Source organism: Anas acuta, chromosome 1, assembly GCF_963932015.1.
Source record: "Anas acuta chromosome 1, bAnaAcu1.1, whole genome shotgun sequence".
Classification (NCBI taxonomy): domain Eukaryota; kingdom Metazoa; phylum Chordata; class Aves; order Anseriformes; family Anatidae; genus Anas; species Anas acuta.
In genome coordinates, this window is record NC_088979.1 from 54,704,557 (window position 1) to 54,723,789 (window position 19,233).

The 19,233-nt window shown below is 34.8% G+C and overlaps 1 protein-coding gene across 13 annotated transcripts in view; it reads right to left on the minus strand.

The window, feature by feature from the left end:
• DOCK9 (dedicator of cytokinesis 9) overlaps window positions 1–19,233 on the minus strand; it is a 126,887-nt gene that overhangs the window by 57,956 nt on the left and 49,698 nt on the right. For all 13 annotated transcript variants that reach the window (XM_068677512.1, XM_068677567.1, XM_068677483.1 and 10 more), the window contains exons 6-19: window positions 16,806–16,901; window positions 16,032–16,166; window positions 12,624–12,798; window positions 11,323–11,390; window positions 7,366–7,440; window positions 7,123–7,263; window positions 6,559–6,759; window positions 6,304–6,426; window positions 4,056–4,138; window positions 3,331–3,453; window positions 1,508–1,587; window positions 1,240–1,427; window positions 1,060–1,125; window positions 29–121 (exon numbers count right to left, since the gene is read on the minus strand). In XM_068677512.1, coding sequence (XP_068533613.1) covers window positions 29–121; window positions 1,060–1,125; window positions 1,240–1,427; window positions 1,508–1,587; window positions 3,331–3,453; window positions 4,056–4,138; window positions 6,304–6,426; window positions 6,559–6,759; window positions 7,123–7,263; window positions 7,366–7,440; window positions 11,323–11,390; window positions 12,624–12,798; window positions 16,032–16,166; window positions 16,806–16,901 — 1,647 coding nt within the window. The remainder of the gene's footprint in view (window positions 1–28; window positions 122–1,059; window positions 1,126–1,239; window positions 1,428–1,507; window positions 1,588–3,330; window positions 3,454–4,055; window positions 4,139–6,303; window positions 6,427–6,558; window positions 6,760–7,122; window positions 7,264–7,365; window positions 7,441–11,322; window positions 11,391–12,623; window positions 12,799–16,031; window positions 16,167–16,805; window positions 16,902–19,233) is intronic.

Below are 19,233 nucleotides of genomic sequence, written 5' to 3' on the forward strand. Positions count from 1 at the left end.
TAAAAATCACCTCAGAAAGGTAGCTTACCTCATCATAGAACTCCGGATTTTGGTGGTGATGCAAAACAGCAGCAAATGCACTTCTAGTAAATACTGGTCCGCCTGGTCTACCATAGATACACTAACAGTAGAAAAGGGAAAAAACAGAAACGACAACAAATTCTTTTTCACTCTTAGGTAAAAGTTTCACCCAGAATTTGAAATATTTTAAGTTGTGTTACATATTTCAGTAACAACGGACATTTTGTAATGCAACTTTTGTATGTCAAAAGTGTTGATCTTAAAAAAAAAAACAAAAAAAAAAACCAATGTGGATATTAGCAGTGATTAAAAACTAGAATTGATGAGTAAGCTATTGACCTCCTTTCAGCTGCGGAATTTAGATGAATGCATTGTACTAAACAGCAAATCAAATTGCTATAGAGAAGCTGACAAGATGAAACATTGAAGCACCCCTGACTTGGTTGAAAAACTGACATGTCCTTTGGAAAAGAATTTCTAAGGAAAGTGAATAAAGAGATTACTGCAAGGTCTCTAGAAGTTGTCTGTATGTTGCTGTGATATTCTGATTATTACTGGAACCTATAAGGTCTTGCCTTTAACTCTTGGTTTCTTTTCACAGACAGATTACATCACCTGTAGTCTGCCTGCTGTGCAGTAGAGTTGACACTGTGGTTTCACCTCAGAATTCCTATATATTTTTCTACTTTCAGGCACTTCCTATATACTGTGATAGCTCAGGAACAAATACAGACTTGGTTCTGTAGTTGGTCTAAAGATTTATTGTTTTTACTGCTTAAAAATTAGAGTAGGCACAAGACACCCTTGTTTGCAACAGGTTTAATACTGGAATTTTTGTTGATATAAGGAAAGAAAATGCTCTTAGTAATCTTTTATTTCAAAAACAAGCATATCATCTAGAAATTACTTCTATACCAAATGCAAAAGAAGGATAGAAAGCTACCACCTCGAGCTAGATAAAACCAGTCAAGTATTAGTGTCCTGATTAGCTAACTGGTCACAGTTTTCTTTAATCAGTCATGAAAAGCAAAGACTAACCTTTAAAGGCAAAGAATCCTCTTCATCAGAATCCTTGAACTCAATGCATACTGCAATATTTCTAGCCTAAAGCAGCATTCAAAAACAAAAACACTTAATTGGAAGGAATATCACAGAAATACAGTATGTAAACAATATCAGTCCATTGGAAAAAGAATTTGTTTGTTTGCCTATACTCACCTTTGCAAAAGTCTTTTGACTGTCATATTTCAAATGCTTTGGATAAACATAAAGATGATTGTTGTAGATGGTGAAAGGCTGAGTGTGTCTTGGTATACAGGGAACAAATTCCTCTATTTCAAGCGTTACTAGTGTCTTGGTACTATTTTCAAACTGTTTCATAGGAATGTATGATGAATTAACATAATCTGAAAATATATTAAAAATCAATATAAAGCTGAAGAGAAAACAACTGAATGTCCATTTAACAGTGTTTATTAATACTTACTTGGAAAATCTGGTGACACATTATCAATTGTAACATCCAGATTTCCTAAAATAACAGGAAGCTTGGCCATCTTTTCAGGCCTAGTGGAAGAAAAAACAAAACCAAAAACCTCAAAGTCAGGCTAAATGCAAAGCTATCAGAATGCCAGAAAAAAAAAAAGGAAAAAAAATAGAGGGGGGAAGAGGTGGGAAAGAGAATAGGAAACAGAGGCAAAAATAACATCCTGAAACAGGAGTATGAGAGGAAAGGTGGTTTGGGGATGGACAACTTTATTCGTGTTTTTTTTTTTTCCCTCTTTTCTTTTTGAGAATTTAAAAGAGAACAATGTAAGGCTTTATTCACAAGTGTGAAAATAAGTAAGAAAAATCATTATGATTCCCTTTCTTTACACTGAAGTGAAAATCTTTTTAAAAGACAGGTTTTCTTTGCCTTATAGTAACTCAATATAATTGGCAAAGAGGGTATAGCCTTAAATTTAAATGGCCATCAATAAGCATTGATATTAATAGGATAAACCTGAGGAAAGACCAAAGAGAAAGCGAAATCAATAAGTTAACAAAATGTGTCTTTCTCTCAGTAATTTTTTTCTGTGTTGTTCTTTTCCTAAAATAACAACACATCCTTCAAAATATTTAGTCTTAACAAGACTACAATAAAATTTCTTAGATGTAGCTAATCCAAAATATGATTTGAAGTAGGGGCATTTTCCATGTTAAAATACCAGTAGAGTACCATTTGTTAATAAACCTAGTCAGTAGCGTGATTTTATTATTATTAATTATTGCAAATGAAACAGTTGCAATATTTTCCAAAAATACTATCCTGCACTGTAAAACAACTTATTGTGGTTAAGTCTGGATTCTGATTCCAATAGCTAAGCCTTAGACATTACAATCTCTTTCTTACTAAAATTCCTGTGAAATACCATACACAAATCCACAAATAAGGTACTGGAATAACCAAAAGCATTTCCATAATTCACAAAGTAAAGTGATGTGGTAGACTAATTTACTATATTAAGTTCAGATTCAATAATATTGTTTATAGCAAGGAGTAGCTGTACACAGCAATTTCAATGCTATGTAAATGTCAGCGAAACTTTGAGAAGCTAGATAAAATTGAATTAAAATACCTGTTACAAACCTCACTGCCTTAACAGATTTGGTAAGTAACAATAAAATAAAGCAGCTATATCCAAAGCCTTTTAAGATCTGTGCTTAGCAAACATTAATATAAAATAACAGAAATGGAAATGCCTTTGCAAAGCAGGAAAAAATTCTCAGTAAATCTAAATATTTTAGTTATTTAATATGATCATCAGTCAATAAGAGATTCTTAAGCCTTGCACAAAAAAATGATGCGATCTTTAGGAACAGTTTGTAAAAAAGTATGATTGGTATACTGTTGTTTAGGCATTCTAAGCCAGATGCACTCCCAAGGAAGGTGGAGTGGATACTGACTTGAAGCCCCCTCCCCTGAGACCTAGCGTCCTCTTTCCAAGGTCATTGTATGTGATACTTGCTCATACTTTGCTTCCTGTGAGAGCCAGAACACTGCATCATGCAGGCATAACACCTAACATAGAGGTTCTTGAGTATATGATGGTTATACATAGCATAATACTTCAGTCCTGCTCAAAGCCCTCAAATGCTGCAAAGGAGAGATCTGTAGGTTGTGTGAATGCACTGAATGTCTGTACAATTTTTGTATTTGAAGTGAAAACATAAATATATACATCAGAAGATGCTCTTCAACTGGAGCATCTAATAAGAGAAAAGATTATTGTTTAATTTTCAGGATAGAGTGAGGAAAATTAAACTTACTTCCGGAAATCTGCTAACAATTTCAGCATGTCTTCATTTGAAAGCTTATTACTGTCTTGTCTGAAAAGAGGTGAAAATCTTGCATTTTTGTCCAGTGTTCCTGAGGCATCTTTAAACAATGTCCTGAAAGTCAAAGTCTTGCTTTCAGATGAGTTAATACAAGTGTTGCAATTATCTTCAAGAAACTTCTTTACTACAAAGTAGAACATACTGCACTATCCTTCATATTGAGCATTTAATATTCCTTTCATTGTAGGGGAGTTTTAACATATAAATAGCTCAGGGTAACAAACAAAAGAGAGCTATTTAATTCTTAGTAAAATTTAAAATCTTGGCAATGGAAAACAGTTGTCAATATTCAAGAGATTGAACGATGATGTGATGAATTTTTAACTTGTTTCCTACTACAAAGCTTAAGTCTACATTTGCTTTTCAGAAATCTTTAATTCAAAGCAAAACAATAATTTAAATAGCACATTGAGATTTAAACAAAATAAGATGCAGAAGATAATCACAGAATAATAGGTTGAGTTGAAGGGGACCTTAAAGATCACCCAGTTCCAACCCTCCTTCTATAGGCAGGGATGCCACCCACTAGATCGGGTTGCTCAGGGCCTTGTCCAACCTGGTCTTGAACACCTCCAGGGGTGGGGCATCCACAGCTCCTCTGGCCAATGTTAAAGAAAAGTGAGGAAAAACTACATATTGGCAAGATTTGTCCTTACCTAGCTGCCCAGGCAAAAGGCATTCTATATTGACCTAGTCTCTGGCATGCCTGCTTAGCGTTCTTCAAAACTTTCTGTGCAACCTTCAAGGGACATAAGACATTGTCAAGTTTTACAAACAACAGAACTCCACCATACAAGAAAAACCCACACATTGACACAGATATAAATTAAATTAATACCTCTTAACAATTCGTTTCAAGTTAAGCAAGGCCTACTGATCTCGCAACATTTCACAAGTGAAAACAAACCCATCCACACCTCCTGATAACACATTTAATTAAGCAAGAAAAAAAAAATTGCTAACAAGTCATCTGATTTCTGCCTTCTTTAAAATGTAAATATTCAACAACTGATAACCATCAGAAAAGAGAATAAGATGGGACGAATTGTTCTCATTAGAATTTTCAGGTTTTGTTTTTGTAAACTATGAAATATGAACAAATACTTCCATTATATTGAATCAACAAGCAGAGCTAGAAACTCACTATTTTGAAATGTTCAACACAGTGCTGAACCACTTGACCTATGGCAGAACCTCCTAACAGAGCAGTAGGTTTCTCTTTTCCAGAAGTCAGCTTTCTGTGTGTACCTAACACAGTGAAAAGTATTTTCTAGAGGCAGAAAAACCCAGAGTAAACGTGCTTGAATACTATCCCTGATTTATGCTGTTGACATTAAGAGCTGTTTCTATTGGTGTGCCCTTTAAGCCAACTCTCTATTATCCTTTCTTGTAAAAAGGGGAGAAGTTACATTTAAAAGCACAGACCCTTGATCAATAATTATCATTAATTCACAATATTAAGTGTTTAATGGTACAACAAGTGATCTATGTAATTTTTTTCTTCTGTTTTTTCCTTCTCCTTGACTAGAGCAGCAATTCTGCAGGGAACTGGAACTTGCTTATTGCACTGATGTAAGGGGAGGCCTACATAACTGTTCAGTACTGTTCTGCTTTTGTTTCCAGCTAATTCAGTGTAATCCCAAAGAACAAGAATAGACAAAAATTCAAACTAAGGATTCAATTGTGTAAAGTTACGAGCAAATGAAAACCAGAAACGGGCAGCATAAGTTAATATAACAATGAATGTTCTCATTTGGCTGTTACTCTAACACAGGTCAACATAGTCCTAGCATTCAGCATCAAATTTTGGAACTCTTGGGCTTAACTAACTTTCCTGTGTGGCACAGGCCCAAGACCACCAAAAAGCAGTTATTCAGTTCAGTTTTGCTTTAACTCAGTAACAGTCAGCACGCACTTCAAAAACAGGCTCTCAAAATGCAGAGCTGTTGCTTTCTAATGATAGCTGCAAAAAAATCTCAGCCATTCCTGGAAAAGCAAATCAGTAGCCTGCTCTATATTAAGACCAAGTGAAAAATACAGTTTTTCGCATTTAACTTAGCCAGAACTAAATCAGTAGAAGAGAACGCTGTTCCTCTGCAGAGACTGAGTGTTAACCCTTCCTTTGTCCCTTTGACTAGCTGAAAGCAGGAGGAATATCAACAACACCTGACATTGCTTACAAAATCTCTATTACCCTCATCGGACTATTTAAACAGTACTCTAAGCCAACAAAATTAAAACACTGGTGCTTCACTGACAGACAAGAAACAGCAACTGACCAAGTTTCTTGTTAGCTAAGTTTCAAAAAAAACCCAAACATTAAAATGTTACATTATCCTAGACTTCTAAAAAAATTCACGTTTCAGTGGTTTATTTCCAAAGGTGATACAGAGTTCCTTCAAACCTACAGAGCATTTCAAATGCAAAAATGTAGGCTTAATGATATCAATGGTTCTGAAGGAAAACAGTAAGAATATAGATACGAAAGTTACAGTGAACACTGGTCACTGAAAACTGAGTTAAAGAAAAAGACAATAACAATTATATAGTAAATGAGATCCACTAACTAATAGAGATATGCAGTTAGTTTCTGAATACATTTAATTTCACTTGCAACTCAACTTTCACATTGAAGATTAGCATTCTTTCATCAGTTTAAAGCCTTTAAAAATTGTAGATTGTCATGATTACAAAGAGCTGAATAATTTTCTTAATTATATACTGGACTTTACTGATAAAATGTAAATAATAACAGTTACTACTAATAACTAGAACTTACTAAACCAAATAACTGTCATTGGAACACCTTATAAAAGAACCACATTTTTGATAGATATTTATTAACTCCAAATCAACCTGTCCTGCCTCGCTATTTTTTCAGTGCCACAAAAGAGGATAACGTACCTTTGAAGAATCTGAACTTTTCATGTACGGTTCAGCGCAATGCGTAATACTTCCCTGTAATACTTTTTCTATTCTGGCCACAAGGAAAATGTCGGGATGAGGACATGTGACTGAAAATATTCCCTAAAAATAAAACACAAGATAAATATAAAATGAAAATGCACACACTTTTTACATCACATAATGGAAAACCATTTGAAGCATGATGGAAAACTGTCCTATTCAAAATACAAGCCACATTTCACTAATTCGTACCTGCTTTGGATATTGTAACATTGTTTCATAAATGTCTTGAATTCTGTGTGAACTGTCACCACTGCCATTCATCATTGGTTGAGGTGCATTGGATAGCATGTGCCTTACTGATGTGTGGTTCAAATCAACATGGAAATCTGCGGAAATCTTCCGGTTGTTTTTAATATCAAATAGTGATAATGTGACAAAGAAAGGTTCTACCTAAACATTTAAAAAAAATAAATGCAATGTCATTGTTATCATCTATATTATTGTAAAAACATGTATAACAGGAAGATGAATATCATATTCATAAATAAAAGACCACAACTCTAGATATTACTGACATTGTATAGAAGACAGTACAAGAAAAAATTCAATTTCTACAACACAAGGGTCGTTACAAAGGTACTTCTTATAGCATTTAGGCTCTCATTTCAATTTAAAAGAGTAGGAATACCCACAAACACACATGAACAATGTTTCTCAAGCATAGCAAAGACTTTTGCTATTAGGAACACTGTCAGCAAAATATTGAGACATCTGTTACAATATTAACAGAAAATAATCGGATGAATGGTTTACATTTGTTGTTGGTCCTTCTTCATTTTCAGCAACACAGCTTTGCAAATTGAAAGATAAATCATTACACTTCACAAGAATTTTTTTTCCAAACTTCTCTTCAAATGGCTTCACGTCTGGTTCAATACCAGAAAAGTCAAGTTTCTTTAAAAAGAGAAAAAGAAAAGGAAAATTAAGTATGTTATTTTTCATCCCCAAAGGATCAACGTACAAGGAAGCATGTTATTTCCTTTTAAAAAGTCTAACCTGTGCATCTGGATCCAAGGCAAAAAGTTTAACTCTGCTTTCACTTTTGATCTTTATTTCTGCTTCTCTCGTACTCTGTCCAAAAGAAGAAAAAAAGTCTTTGTATCACACTATTAAATGAAAGTGGTTTTCAATCTCATTCCATTTTCCTGTTCAAAGCTTTAAATATTTTTAATTCATGCACTCTTCTCTCCCTGAACTTTGCAACTGCTTCGTTTAAATTGCTCCATCATGTCCAAGCAAAAAGAAAAAATTCTTTTCCCTTTCTTTTCTGGAGACTGGCTTTTCCAGTCTCTAAAACATTAAAAACAAATAAAAAACACATCAGCAACATGTAACCTTCCAAACTCATGGAAAGCATACCAAAGTGTAGCTCATATACCATGCTGTCTCCTTAAACAATAGATAACTTTCACAACATTATTTTATTGAAAAACAAACAAAACAAAAAACCACACCACAAAGAAGTATGAATGGTATGAATGTAGGCTGAAACTCAGAGCTATAATGAGACCATAATGCTGCTCTGGAAGCAACAGGTTAGCTAAGTTAAGAAACACAATCAAAGATTTCTGTTGTTTTATTTTATTCCTTTTCTTGAGCTCTACTGCCAATGAAGTGGTTTTTCTGTCGGTGGATGGAGGAGAAAAAAAAAAAAGCTGGCCAAGAGACAAAACTATCACACTGAAAAGTTACTTCTCAGAGCTTGGAGATAGTACACTGATCCTGCCCAGTATTTGTGGATACCTACCTTTAACAGTAAGAGAAAACTAAAGTAGCACAAATGGAATGTGAAAATTGCTGGTATACATAGGTTATTTTTCCATAAAACCTTGAGAGAATATTGTATGATTTTTGAGTCAATGGAGACAAGAAGTAGACACATCCCTGAGCCAAAATTAACAATGTAGTATAGTTGCCATTCTCAAAGTAGAGCTAAACAGGGATATAGAATATTTCATTTGAGGTGAGAGTCTATTTTTGGGTCAGCCTGTACTGGCTAGAAGATGTTACTGACCCAAAATGTTGATCACTGACCATCAGCAGGAAGTGGTCTCCTGCCCACATCTGCTTTGTTAGAGGTTTTAAACTCTAAAGATGTCACCAGCTCTAGCAGCTCAGAACTCTATTTTAGGCTAATAATAAAAATAACTTAAAGGATGCATAACAGAAGAGGAACTTTTGAGGTTTGATTTTGAGCATGGATGGTTTAATTGATTTCATTTACTATGATCTTTACTGCACAGGAGAAAAGACAGCAGTTGTTGTGGAAGACATGACCAAGACACTCAAAACCAGCAGAGTGTTGGCAGACTTCACTTGTTCAGCAGCTAGCATAATCGAGATGCACATGACTCAACTGTGAGGAAGTGTAACATGACAAGAAGTTCCTTTGTATGTTTTGGAAAGGGAATGGTCAGCAGCAAGACCTGAAGAGGAAGACCTACTCATACGAGCAAGCCAGAAATTACTTCAGCCCAAACGCATTGAATGGTTTTAGATCTGCGTTTTATGCACTGAAGACAAGACAAAAATACACATTTTTTGACAGGCAGATTGCTGGGGAGTTGGGCAGAAGTCAAGAACTGAAAATATATAGTCAGCAACCCTCCCTACAGCCTGGCAGTGACTCTGGAATTCCATTTCCTCAGTGTTACTGGGATAATGCTTTCCTACCACAAGAAGCACTGGGACATGCAATCGTTAAGCAGGTACTTGGCCACACTGATTATGATAGTCACATCATTATTTAAGCCAGAGGTCTAATTAATATATATATATTTTTTTAATGAAGATTAAAAAAAACCTACATTCACACTTGGTACAGGGACAGATTCAGCAGAACAGACAGATTTAGCCATACATGTGCACATCTGTACATTGAAGTGTACAAACCCATTTTATTTACTTTTTTTTTTTAATTTACTGGAAAAAGGAAGGCTCAGATGTACTCACAAGGGTTAAGCCTTTCCTAGGAAGACACTTTTTCCATTATTGTCAGGTGACTCTAATATCATCCCTGAAAGAATTTCTCTTTCCTCATAAGATCATAAATTCATCTATTGTGAAAATCTCCTCCCAGAACCAAGAAAAAATAAAAGAGCAACTATAAACTCATCTAAAAGAAGGCTCGATGCCTTAGAAGTCTTCCACTGGGAAAAACAAAACCAAACAACAACTAACAGCTGAAAAGACAATGCAAGAAAGAACAGAGAAGAAAAATCTTCAAAAATAAACAACTTTTATATAAAATAATCAAATCAAAGCACAAGTAATTTACTAATGCAAATGGGGATAATTTTTCCTGTTCTTCTCTGGGGAAAAAAAAGCTAGAAAAATGCATTAGAGCAAATAGTAAAGATGAACTTGAATGGGAAAACCAAACATCTTATTTGGAAAGAAACAAATTTAAATAGGTTGTATCCACAGAAGAAAAAGAGTTAGTGTTTAAAGAGCTGAGGAAAATAACATGCTAGGAAAAGATCTAGCCTACAGAGTTGCAGTGCTTCCTATCAAAAGGTTATGGAAACAGGAAGCGGCATTTGTAGTACAAAAATGGCACATGGGTGCCACAGCCCGTAATAAAAGTCCACTCCAAAGGTCATGTGGGATGTAAGCATTCTGATAGCTCCCACTACGAAGAAAGAAAAATCTTACATACAATAAAGACATCTAGCTTTATATTTGTTTTGGAAATACCTTTTCCATGGCCTCATGTTACTATGCTGTTTGGTGCTTACAGCTCTTCCAAGGAAAACTTGATTGTATGCACCACAATCCCAATTCATTTCCAAATGCAGCTGTAGCTAGAGTTAGCATAATAGGTTTTTGTGTGTACGAGCCAAGTTGATTACAAATAGGTTACAGAAAGAAATGTCAGGCAGCCAGTTTGGGTGCTAAAGTCCTGTTAGTGTATAGTGAATCTTCTGATGTGTTAGCTAATAAATAGCATTTGTTTTACTGCCTGCTCTCAGTTTATAAGCTGTACTCCTTCAGGAGTAGTGACTAGGTCAGGCAGACCCTCTGAAAAGAGGGAAGAATTCTAAAGCATGGTCAAGGAGAAAAGCATCAAGACTGCAGGCTGTATCACACAAGAAATAGTAAGGAGTCGCGATTCTGTTACTTCAATAGAAAAAGGTTACCAGTTCCAGTCCTTTGGTAATTCAGCAAAAACTCCTCCCCTAGAGAACTCACAAAACTTACAACACACAAGTCACTATTTTAACTGAAATCAAGCCTGCAAATTGGCTGGAGTACAGTTACATTTGTTTTCTATGTATTTCTACTCTATCTTCTTCTATTCCTATTTCGTTTTACTTACTTGGTGTTTTCACTATGCAAAAAATTGAGTATTACAGTTCATATTCAAATAAAATATCAGCTGAACAATCTATCTGCTGTTCTTTGTGGACAAGCAAGAATGGAAAGGTCTACAGATTTCCATCTCAAAGACATGGGCAACTCAGGATTCTAACCACATTTCTACAAAAACAAAACTGAAATGCAAGAACTACATCAATGCAATAAATACCCACGAATTTGCCACCTCCTTACAAGCACAAATACATCATCATAGCTATTAAGCTTCTCTACAGTTTTAACCGTAAAGATGAAACTTGAGTATAACTAAATTACTTCTACTGAAGTAGTTAACACCTGTATGCAGTAGAACAACATATGTAAATTACAAACTAATGAAATAAAACTTGCTGCTCCGAGACATATACATGTGCTTTACATCTTTAAGATCTTTAAGATATCAGCCAGGTTGCTTCCAAAAGCAGAAAATGGGCAAGCTCAATAACCACGACTATCGACAAGAGCTTCCAAGCTTTTAAAATACCACAGACTGACTGGAAGCTGAAAGCCAACACCTTACCTTTACTGAAAGGCTACACAACTAAGTATTATATTTAGGACTCTATATCCTGAGTAGTCATTCATAATATACATTACCTTGGCAATTTCAGGATAGTAGTTATCAAAGCTACTTGATGAGCTTTCCATTTTGCTTTGTTCATCATCTACAATTAAAAAAAAAAAAAAATCAAATAACTACTTACAAAGTTCTGTAGCAAAAATATTTCTGATTAGTTTGTTTGTAATTCACATCCCCTCAAAAATAACAACCAGCAAACAGGTTGTGGTCAACTCTATAATTTCACTTTGTAAAGATGTAAAATAGCACTTATTCCTAATCTTACCTAGAAAATAGCTATCAGCTTTAATACCAGTTTTGATACCTGCACTGGAGAAGATGCTCAACGTACAAAATGTACATTAGTCTTTCCATTATGCATTTTAACTTGAACTCAAAACATGTTCCCTCTGTTTGTTCAGGTTTCCAGGTCTACTCTCCAATGGCTACTGGAGTTACAAAGCAGCCATTCAGTTACCTTTAAGAACCATCTTTTGGTTCTAAGGTCAGTTGAGGACCACTGATGACTAACATGTCCTTCACAAAGCTGCAGGCTTCTCTTTTTCTGATTTGCTTTTGTTGCAAACGTATCATGTTAAGTTCTGACTATCTTCACCAAAAAAACATATCTAATTTTAAACTGTAATGATACCTTTTGGTATATAGTGATATTTATAAGCACAGGGACCTATAACCTCTTCCAGGTTCTTCTGGATAGGCATGTCCTTAGTCTGATACCAATTTTCTTCCCCATCCTCTCTCAGGACAAAAATTGCATTAGATGGCATGCAGACTCTCCTTTTGTCACCCACCTATCAACTATACTTGCATCACACATTGCTTTCAGATGTCTGCCTTACCTGTACTTAAAGGGTTCCAGTAGCAAAGAAGCAAAAAATAAATAAATATGTCTGTAGTCAAGAAAGTTGTGTGTAAATTTAAATACCTCATTGCTATCACAATGTCCTGTTGTTCTATCTACAGTGGACACAGAACAGATTATTCAATTTTCAACATATTTTATGCTTTTTTTTTAAAAATGAGTCCCTCCTTGATCTTCTCTTTTTCTTAAACTACCTTGGTCACAATTTTTCATTGTGGGTTCTATTATCTAGACTTCTGAACAGTTCCTTTATTCTATAATGCTGCCCAAAGGGCATAACTCTCATCAGCTCAACAGACAATGAAAAGACCCAGAATTTTTATGACCAAAGGCAAATAAATTTTAAGAATATAAAGCCTTTATATAAACATACAAAATATAAAGCCTTTATTTCTGAATGCACGTACATCAACATTGTCACATAAGTGTACCAGCATAGCTGGAAACCCTTCTTACCTTCATGAGATTCTCCATTTCTCTTTTCTTGCATTGCAGCCTCGAAGTTAAGCTGAAGGATTTTGTTCAGAGTGTTGATCCATTCTTCCATCTCAATTTCACTGTCTGCAGCTAAAAGGTAACTACTCTTATCTTGCATCTTGAGCTCAAATGCAAAACGTCTGACTTTATTGTTCTATAACAAAATAAAAGATTTTTTTTGACATTTTTACATCTTGTCTACTCACAAATCTAATGATGCTATTCATCTAACACTTTTGTACTTCAAATATTTCAAAAGGCACACACTTGGAACAACTGTATTATTACTATTATTAATACTCTTCCATCTCTAACATTTGACCTTCTGAAGTTATGCGTACCACTTCACCAAGTGGAAGTATAAAAAATATTAGCTCATTTTCCCATCTCTCCCATCATTTTGCTCGTAAAGGTTTAAAAAAATCCAAATGTGACAATGAATACCGCATTACAAGTATCAAGTCTTCATGTATCCAGATCCCCTGGAAGTGAAATTATGCAAGATCTACTGATAAAAGAGCACGAAACAACATTTGAGCGAGAATCTTTTGCATGCTGCGTTTTTATACCAGAAGTTGTCATAAATAGTCTCAACTCTGAATACAGCAATATTACAAAATTTAAATACACATGAAGTTGGGAATCAAGCATTTCTCCTTTGTTCATCAACCATTAATGTCACCTCTTTTCTACGATTTAAGTCAAGGCCTCACAAGTACTACCTGGCTTGACTCACATTCCTGAGAATGAATTCAGAAGTCTCAAATGCCAACAAATGAAAATTCTGCATTATTGTCACATTTACTAAAAAAACCTCTGACAAACTCATTAGTTAAACATTAAAACAAACAACAAGACAGCCTCGATGGTGGTTTTAAGTTAAATTTGATGTCAAATTACATTCTGGTTTTCACCATACTTCAGATGTTTCAATTTACAGAATTAACTACTGCTCGCCAAAGCATTCAGCTTCCTACCAAATGTAAGTTTCTATTAAAGATACAAAGAAACATGTGGTCTCCAGATCTAAGGCAGCCTTACCAATTAAAGTCAGTTCTTAAGATTTGTCATTTACTTCCTTACTGTAACCCTTAACTTTCACAGCTGAAATCCTTGACATAGGTGGTGCATCTCACCACTTGTCTGCTTTCACAGATGAGTGAGTTAGTGATTAAGCTATGTATTTATATGGCTGCGTACATTATGCGGCTGAACTTTTTTTTTATGTGGAGAAGTCTTAACATACCCCAAGACTACAAGAAACACCCCTCACCCCAAAATACTGTCGCACATACTCGGCATTTCCCCTTACAGAAAGGCTGGTGAAGGAGTTTATTCCAACTGCTTTATCTTTAAAATCTGTTCATGAAGCCAGCATTTTTCTGTTCTGTGCACCCTCTGCATTTAAAGAGCAAATAGTCTATGTACTAAATGAACTTAAAACACAAATGAGAAATGTTATAAGAAAGCAGTTGGAACTAATCCTCCCTCACAAAAAAAAAGAAAAAAGAAACAACTTACTCTGAAACAAATAGTTTGGGTTCCTGAGAACAGCAGCTTAGAATTATGTTCACCTTAAAAGAACAACTACTTCCATGCATTCCAAGTCAGACAACTGTAACAGTGGTGGGACTTTTTTTTTATTATTGTTATTTTCCTTTTCTATTAAATGGAATTTCAATTTTTGTTGTGTAAAGACCACTTTTTTTTTCATCATGAGAAGACACTAGGCAGAGTAGAGGAGAACATAACATGCATAACGCTCCTCAGCAGTGCTGAATAGAGGGGAAGCATCACCTCCCTTGAACTGCTGAAAATACTTTGCCTAGTGCAGCCCAGGATACCAATACCAATCATTCATTTAGGTTGGAAAAGATCTTCCAGATCATCGAGACCAATCATCAACCTGACCTACTGCATACCATCACTAAAGCGTGTCCCTTAGTGCCATGTCTCTTAAATACCTCCACGGATAGGGACTCCTCCATCTCTCCAGACAGTTTCTTTGCATCCAGGACACATTACTTGCTCATGTTCAACCTGGTGTCCAGCAGGACCCCATGTTGTTTTCTGCAGAGCTGCTTTCCAGCTGGGTGATCCCCAGCATGTACTAGTGCCTAGGGTTGTTCTTCCCCAGGTGCAGGACTTCACATTTCCCTTTAGTGAAGTGCACCTATTGTGGTTGCACTTCCTTTTGCTGAAGGGCCTTTCTATTTGTAACTCTTGGAAATATCAATGCTTTCTGATCAGGTAAATGAATATAGCATTGCCCTCAAGAGTCTGTAATAGAGACACAGGCTGACAACTAGAAACTAGCCATCACCTGGATGAAAAAAAGAGCCGGGAACAACCTTGAGATGGGTAATTTATGTTACGAGAAAGGCACCAAAGCAGAGGAAGCTGTACCAGAAGAGCAGAAGGAAATATATAAGATTTGGAAAACAAAGACCACAAATGTGTTTATGAACCTTTTTGTTATTGTTGTTGTTTGATTGTTTAAAAAAAAAAAACATGAATCAAATTAGTTGCAGTGGAATTGGCCAAAATTGCACCCCTAAAGCAAAACAATTTGTGTAAATCTCAATGTGCAACTTGCAATATGAAATTTACAAGATTTCTCAAAACATTACAATATTTAGAAAAAATACTCCTCTGTAAAGCTGTTGCATCTCTGCATAAATCTTTAAAGAACTTTACACTAAGAAATTATATATTATTTAAAAAATACATTTTTACTAAACTTTGCCTATTTCTATCACAGTTAACAAAGCCCTAAAACCCAAGGGTTTTTTCCAGGTATACTGTGCCTAACAAAACAGTTACAAGCTGTACTGTAAATACATAACAGAATCACAACAGAAAACACTCTTTTCTTTGGCACTTGCTACTGACAAACATTTTACCAAAGCCCTTAACTTTTTTAAAAATGAAGAGCACATGAAAGTAATATTGTAAAGGTCAAATGAAAGCATCTGGAAGGGTGACTGAATTTAATACAATTCCCACAACAAAAATCCCACACAAGAAGCTATGCAAAACATTTTACAGCCCATGTAAGAACAAAATGTAATTGAACTTAACTCTAATTTTATGCAGTCATTACTTCGCCATAATTTATTTTTTGTCTTTGCCTTAAAATTTTGCCTTTAACATTAATACTTGACATCAACTAGTAATTTTTGTTCTTTTCAGAGAAATGTTTCAAATTCAGCCTCCTTCAATTCAGAATCTAGTTCACTATTTCTGCAAGACTCACCATATGTAGTTGTTTCTCTGCATAACAGATTCTTATCTATGTCTGACAAAAGTTACCTGTATTATTTTTTTTAATCCATTTGCTATAAAACACAGAATTAACTGAAAAGCAAGCAAAATAATTATAATTACCTGAACCACTCCCATGCACGAATCTAGAAATATTGATCCTTTGGGTTCTTTTGATATTTTTTCATCTTTGTAGAAATTGAGATTATAGGATCCATCACCAAGTTGGATTAGGTGGAAAAATCTTCTTTTAAATGACTAGTGAAAAGAAAGTGGTAAAGAAAAAGAATTTCAACATTAGTATGTTGACCCAGAACTATTTACAGTCAGCTAGAGAAAAAAGCTTTTATTTACACATAACCTAAGGGGTATCATTAGAAAACAAGATTGAAATCAGTAAGTTAAAAAGATTTTTTTTTTTGGAAAAAAAATGATTGAAAAGTCTGTAATACGATTGTATTGTATTATCTGAAAGTATTTTTGATCCACAGGAAGTTATTTTCAACTGACTTTACAACATTATGTATAAAATATTCAAATATGATACCCAACAAAATCAGTCTAAACTTATTTCTAATTAAAGATGTAATAAAACTAAAGACTCGTATTAGTAGCCCCTTTCCTACTATTAACAAAAGGGTCTGGCTGAGAAGTGCTTTAAAACACTGCTCTTCTCTCACATAATGGATTTTTACTGCTTTTTTTTTTTTTTTTTTTTAATAGGTACTGTGAAGGGCAAGGAGGATTTCACAGCTTTAAATTATATACAAGCATCTCTCTTCCACCTCATGCTCTTTTTGTTAGAAGGAAAGCACATGCAAATGGACTTTCTCAAAGACACGATATTTCAACATTGGCATTCATTTTTCACCATGCATATGCCATTCATAAACTTACTCTCATGGTCACACTGATTGCGCTATTCATGTTGCCTTTGTACAGCCATCCTTGTTTTGTTATTCCACCCTTCTGAGACCCAAGAGATGCTGCATCCTGGAGATGAAGGCAGGGAGGTGGAAAAAAAGTGAAGTTTATCATCACAGACTAAAACCATTACACATATTAGCGTATTTCAGAAGTCATTTTTAAAGATGGAATAGTAACGCTCATAGTATAATGATAACTATGTTCTATTAAATTCTATAGCAAATACTGTGAAATTATATAGCAAATATTCCAGCTAGGACCAAGGATGTGAGATTAACCTCATTTAATTTAATACAACTTGGCCAGTTAGAGAGGCTCTCTCTATCACCAGCAGGATGATCCAATTAGATGGCTAAATATTAAATATTGATCCAATTAGATGGCTAAATATTAAAAATTTAGAGAGCTGAACATTAGACAAGATAAACTCTAAATTCTCTGTGAAGGGAAGACAGAAAACTCAGAGTGTTTACTTTGTAAGTTTTTTATTTGTTTGGTTTTTTACATTCTAGTCTCCCTGTGCAGTAATTTTTACCGATTTCTATTATCAGATTTGGATAAACTCGTGCTTATCCAAAACTTCAAGCAAGATTTCTCAGCCCTTTTTGTTTTATATGTATTACCTCTAAGACATTACTTTAAGAATTTAAAGAAAATTGTCTTGAAATGGATCTGTTCTTATGTCAGAATCAAAACTTTCTAAGGCAAGTAAGACCAAACTCAGCAGTAATGGCAAGTTCAAAAAAAAAAAAAAAAACAAACACAGCAGATTCAGTGCATGTATCCTACATGACACTGCCTGTATACCACTTCCATACACCAGTTCATGGAATTTGGAATCTACATCCAACCTCATAGCATGTTAACACCTACTAAAAAGCAGTACCCCACTATTAAAACTGATCAAAATGACAGATCTACAACTTCCACGTAATAAATATTAAATCACCTATTAATGCAATCATTAACAGCAGTAGCATATAACTTTACCATTTTTTTCAATTGAGGTAACCCATTCTGACACAACAAAAACATTAACTAGACTTAGAGAAAGCATTTCAACCATGTAAAAGAGAAATATTCTTGACAATTAATCATCCAAATCTTCAAAATTAGCCATCTAGTTGGAAAAAAAACACACACACAAAACTTTCCTCAACTGCCACATCTACTTTTTCTAATTCCTTTTCTCAGTTATGAAGACAAAATACAACAGAAAGTAATTACATATGGGTGACAGTCATTAGTTCAACAGCTGAACCAAATTTTGAATAATATTAATTAGTTTCTGGAATTAAATCAAGGAACATTCTGTAAGAAGTCCCTAGCTAATTTATTTACAGCTTATTTATTCTGTCTAGCTTGCATATTCATATGCATATGAGAACTTCAAAAAAACCTGCAAACAGAAGGCAAAATTTGTGTCAATCTGTTCCTTCAAATATTCTAGTCAGCTTGCAAGAAAATGAGGTAAAGCAAGGATGACACGGTCACCAACTTTCAGAACACTTGACAGATGCCCTAGAAGCAAAGAACCAAAATAGCAAATTTTCATATGCCCCCATGAGTCTCACTGTCCAAGCAGTGCAGTCTGCTTGTTTCCAATTGGGAAGTCATTACCCCCACACACACTCTGGTCTCCATTACCTAGTTAATTTTTCTTCTACCATAATCAAGCTATAAAGATGACAACTCTAGATGGTGGGTTTCCAGCTATTATTCTCTACCTACACTGGTTAAGAGGTATCCCTAAAGAAAGGATGGTTTTAAAACCACCCTTACAAGTCCAAGGTGATGGGTTGGTGATGAATTATTGGCAGAACTTGGTTCTGGACAAGAAGTTATGTAATTATGAAACTACATTTTTTCTGTGGTTCCATAAACCACAGACAGGACCATAGATATGACAAGAATTCCTTCATTACGTGTATTAATAAAAGCTTAGATTCATCTCTGGTAAGACTTTGCAATTCATAGCCTCTGAGGTAAAGCTCTACCAAATTGCATGATACTTCCTAACACTAAAACCGAGCATCATTTGAGCCTCTCTAGTTACACCATTGCCATCAGGCAGAATCCTTGCCTACAGAGCCAAAAAGCTATTGAATTTATCCAGCATACCATCTGTTAATACAAAGGAACACAGAGTCCATAGCCATTAACACACAACTTTTACACTGAAAACATACTTCCTGTTTCCAACCGGTAAGTTAATTTCCTTTTTTATTATTATTATTGCTGCTGCACATTATGCTTCGCTTTTAGAAAAAAAAAAAAATCTTTCCCACAAACTGTGCTCCAAAATTTATTCCTACAGCAACTGTTTCAATAAAAACAGCTCCTGATCTTGAACCTCCACCCCTGGCTGACTTAAAAATTCCATTTATGAACATCAACT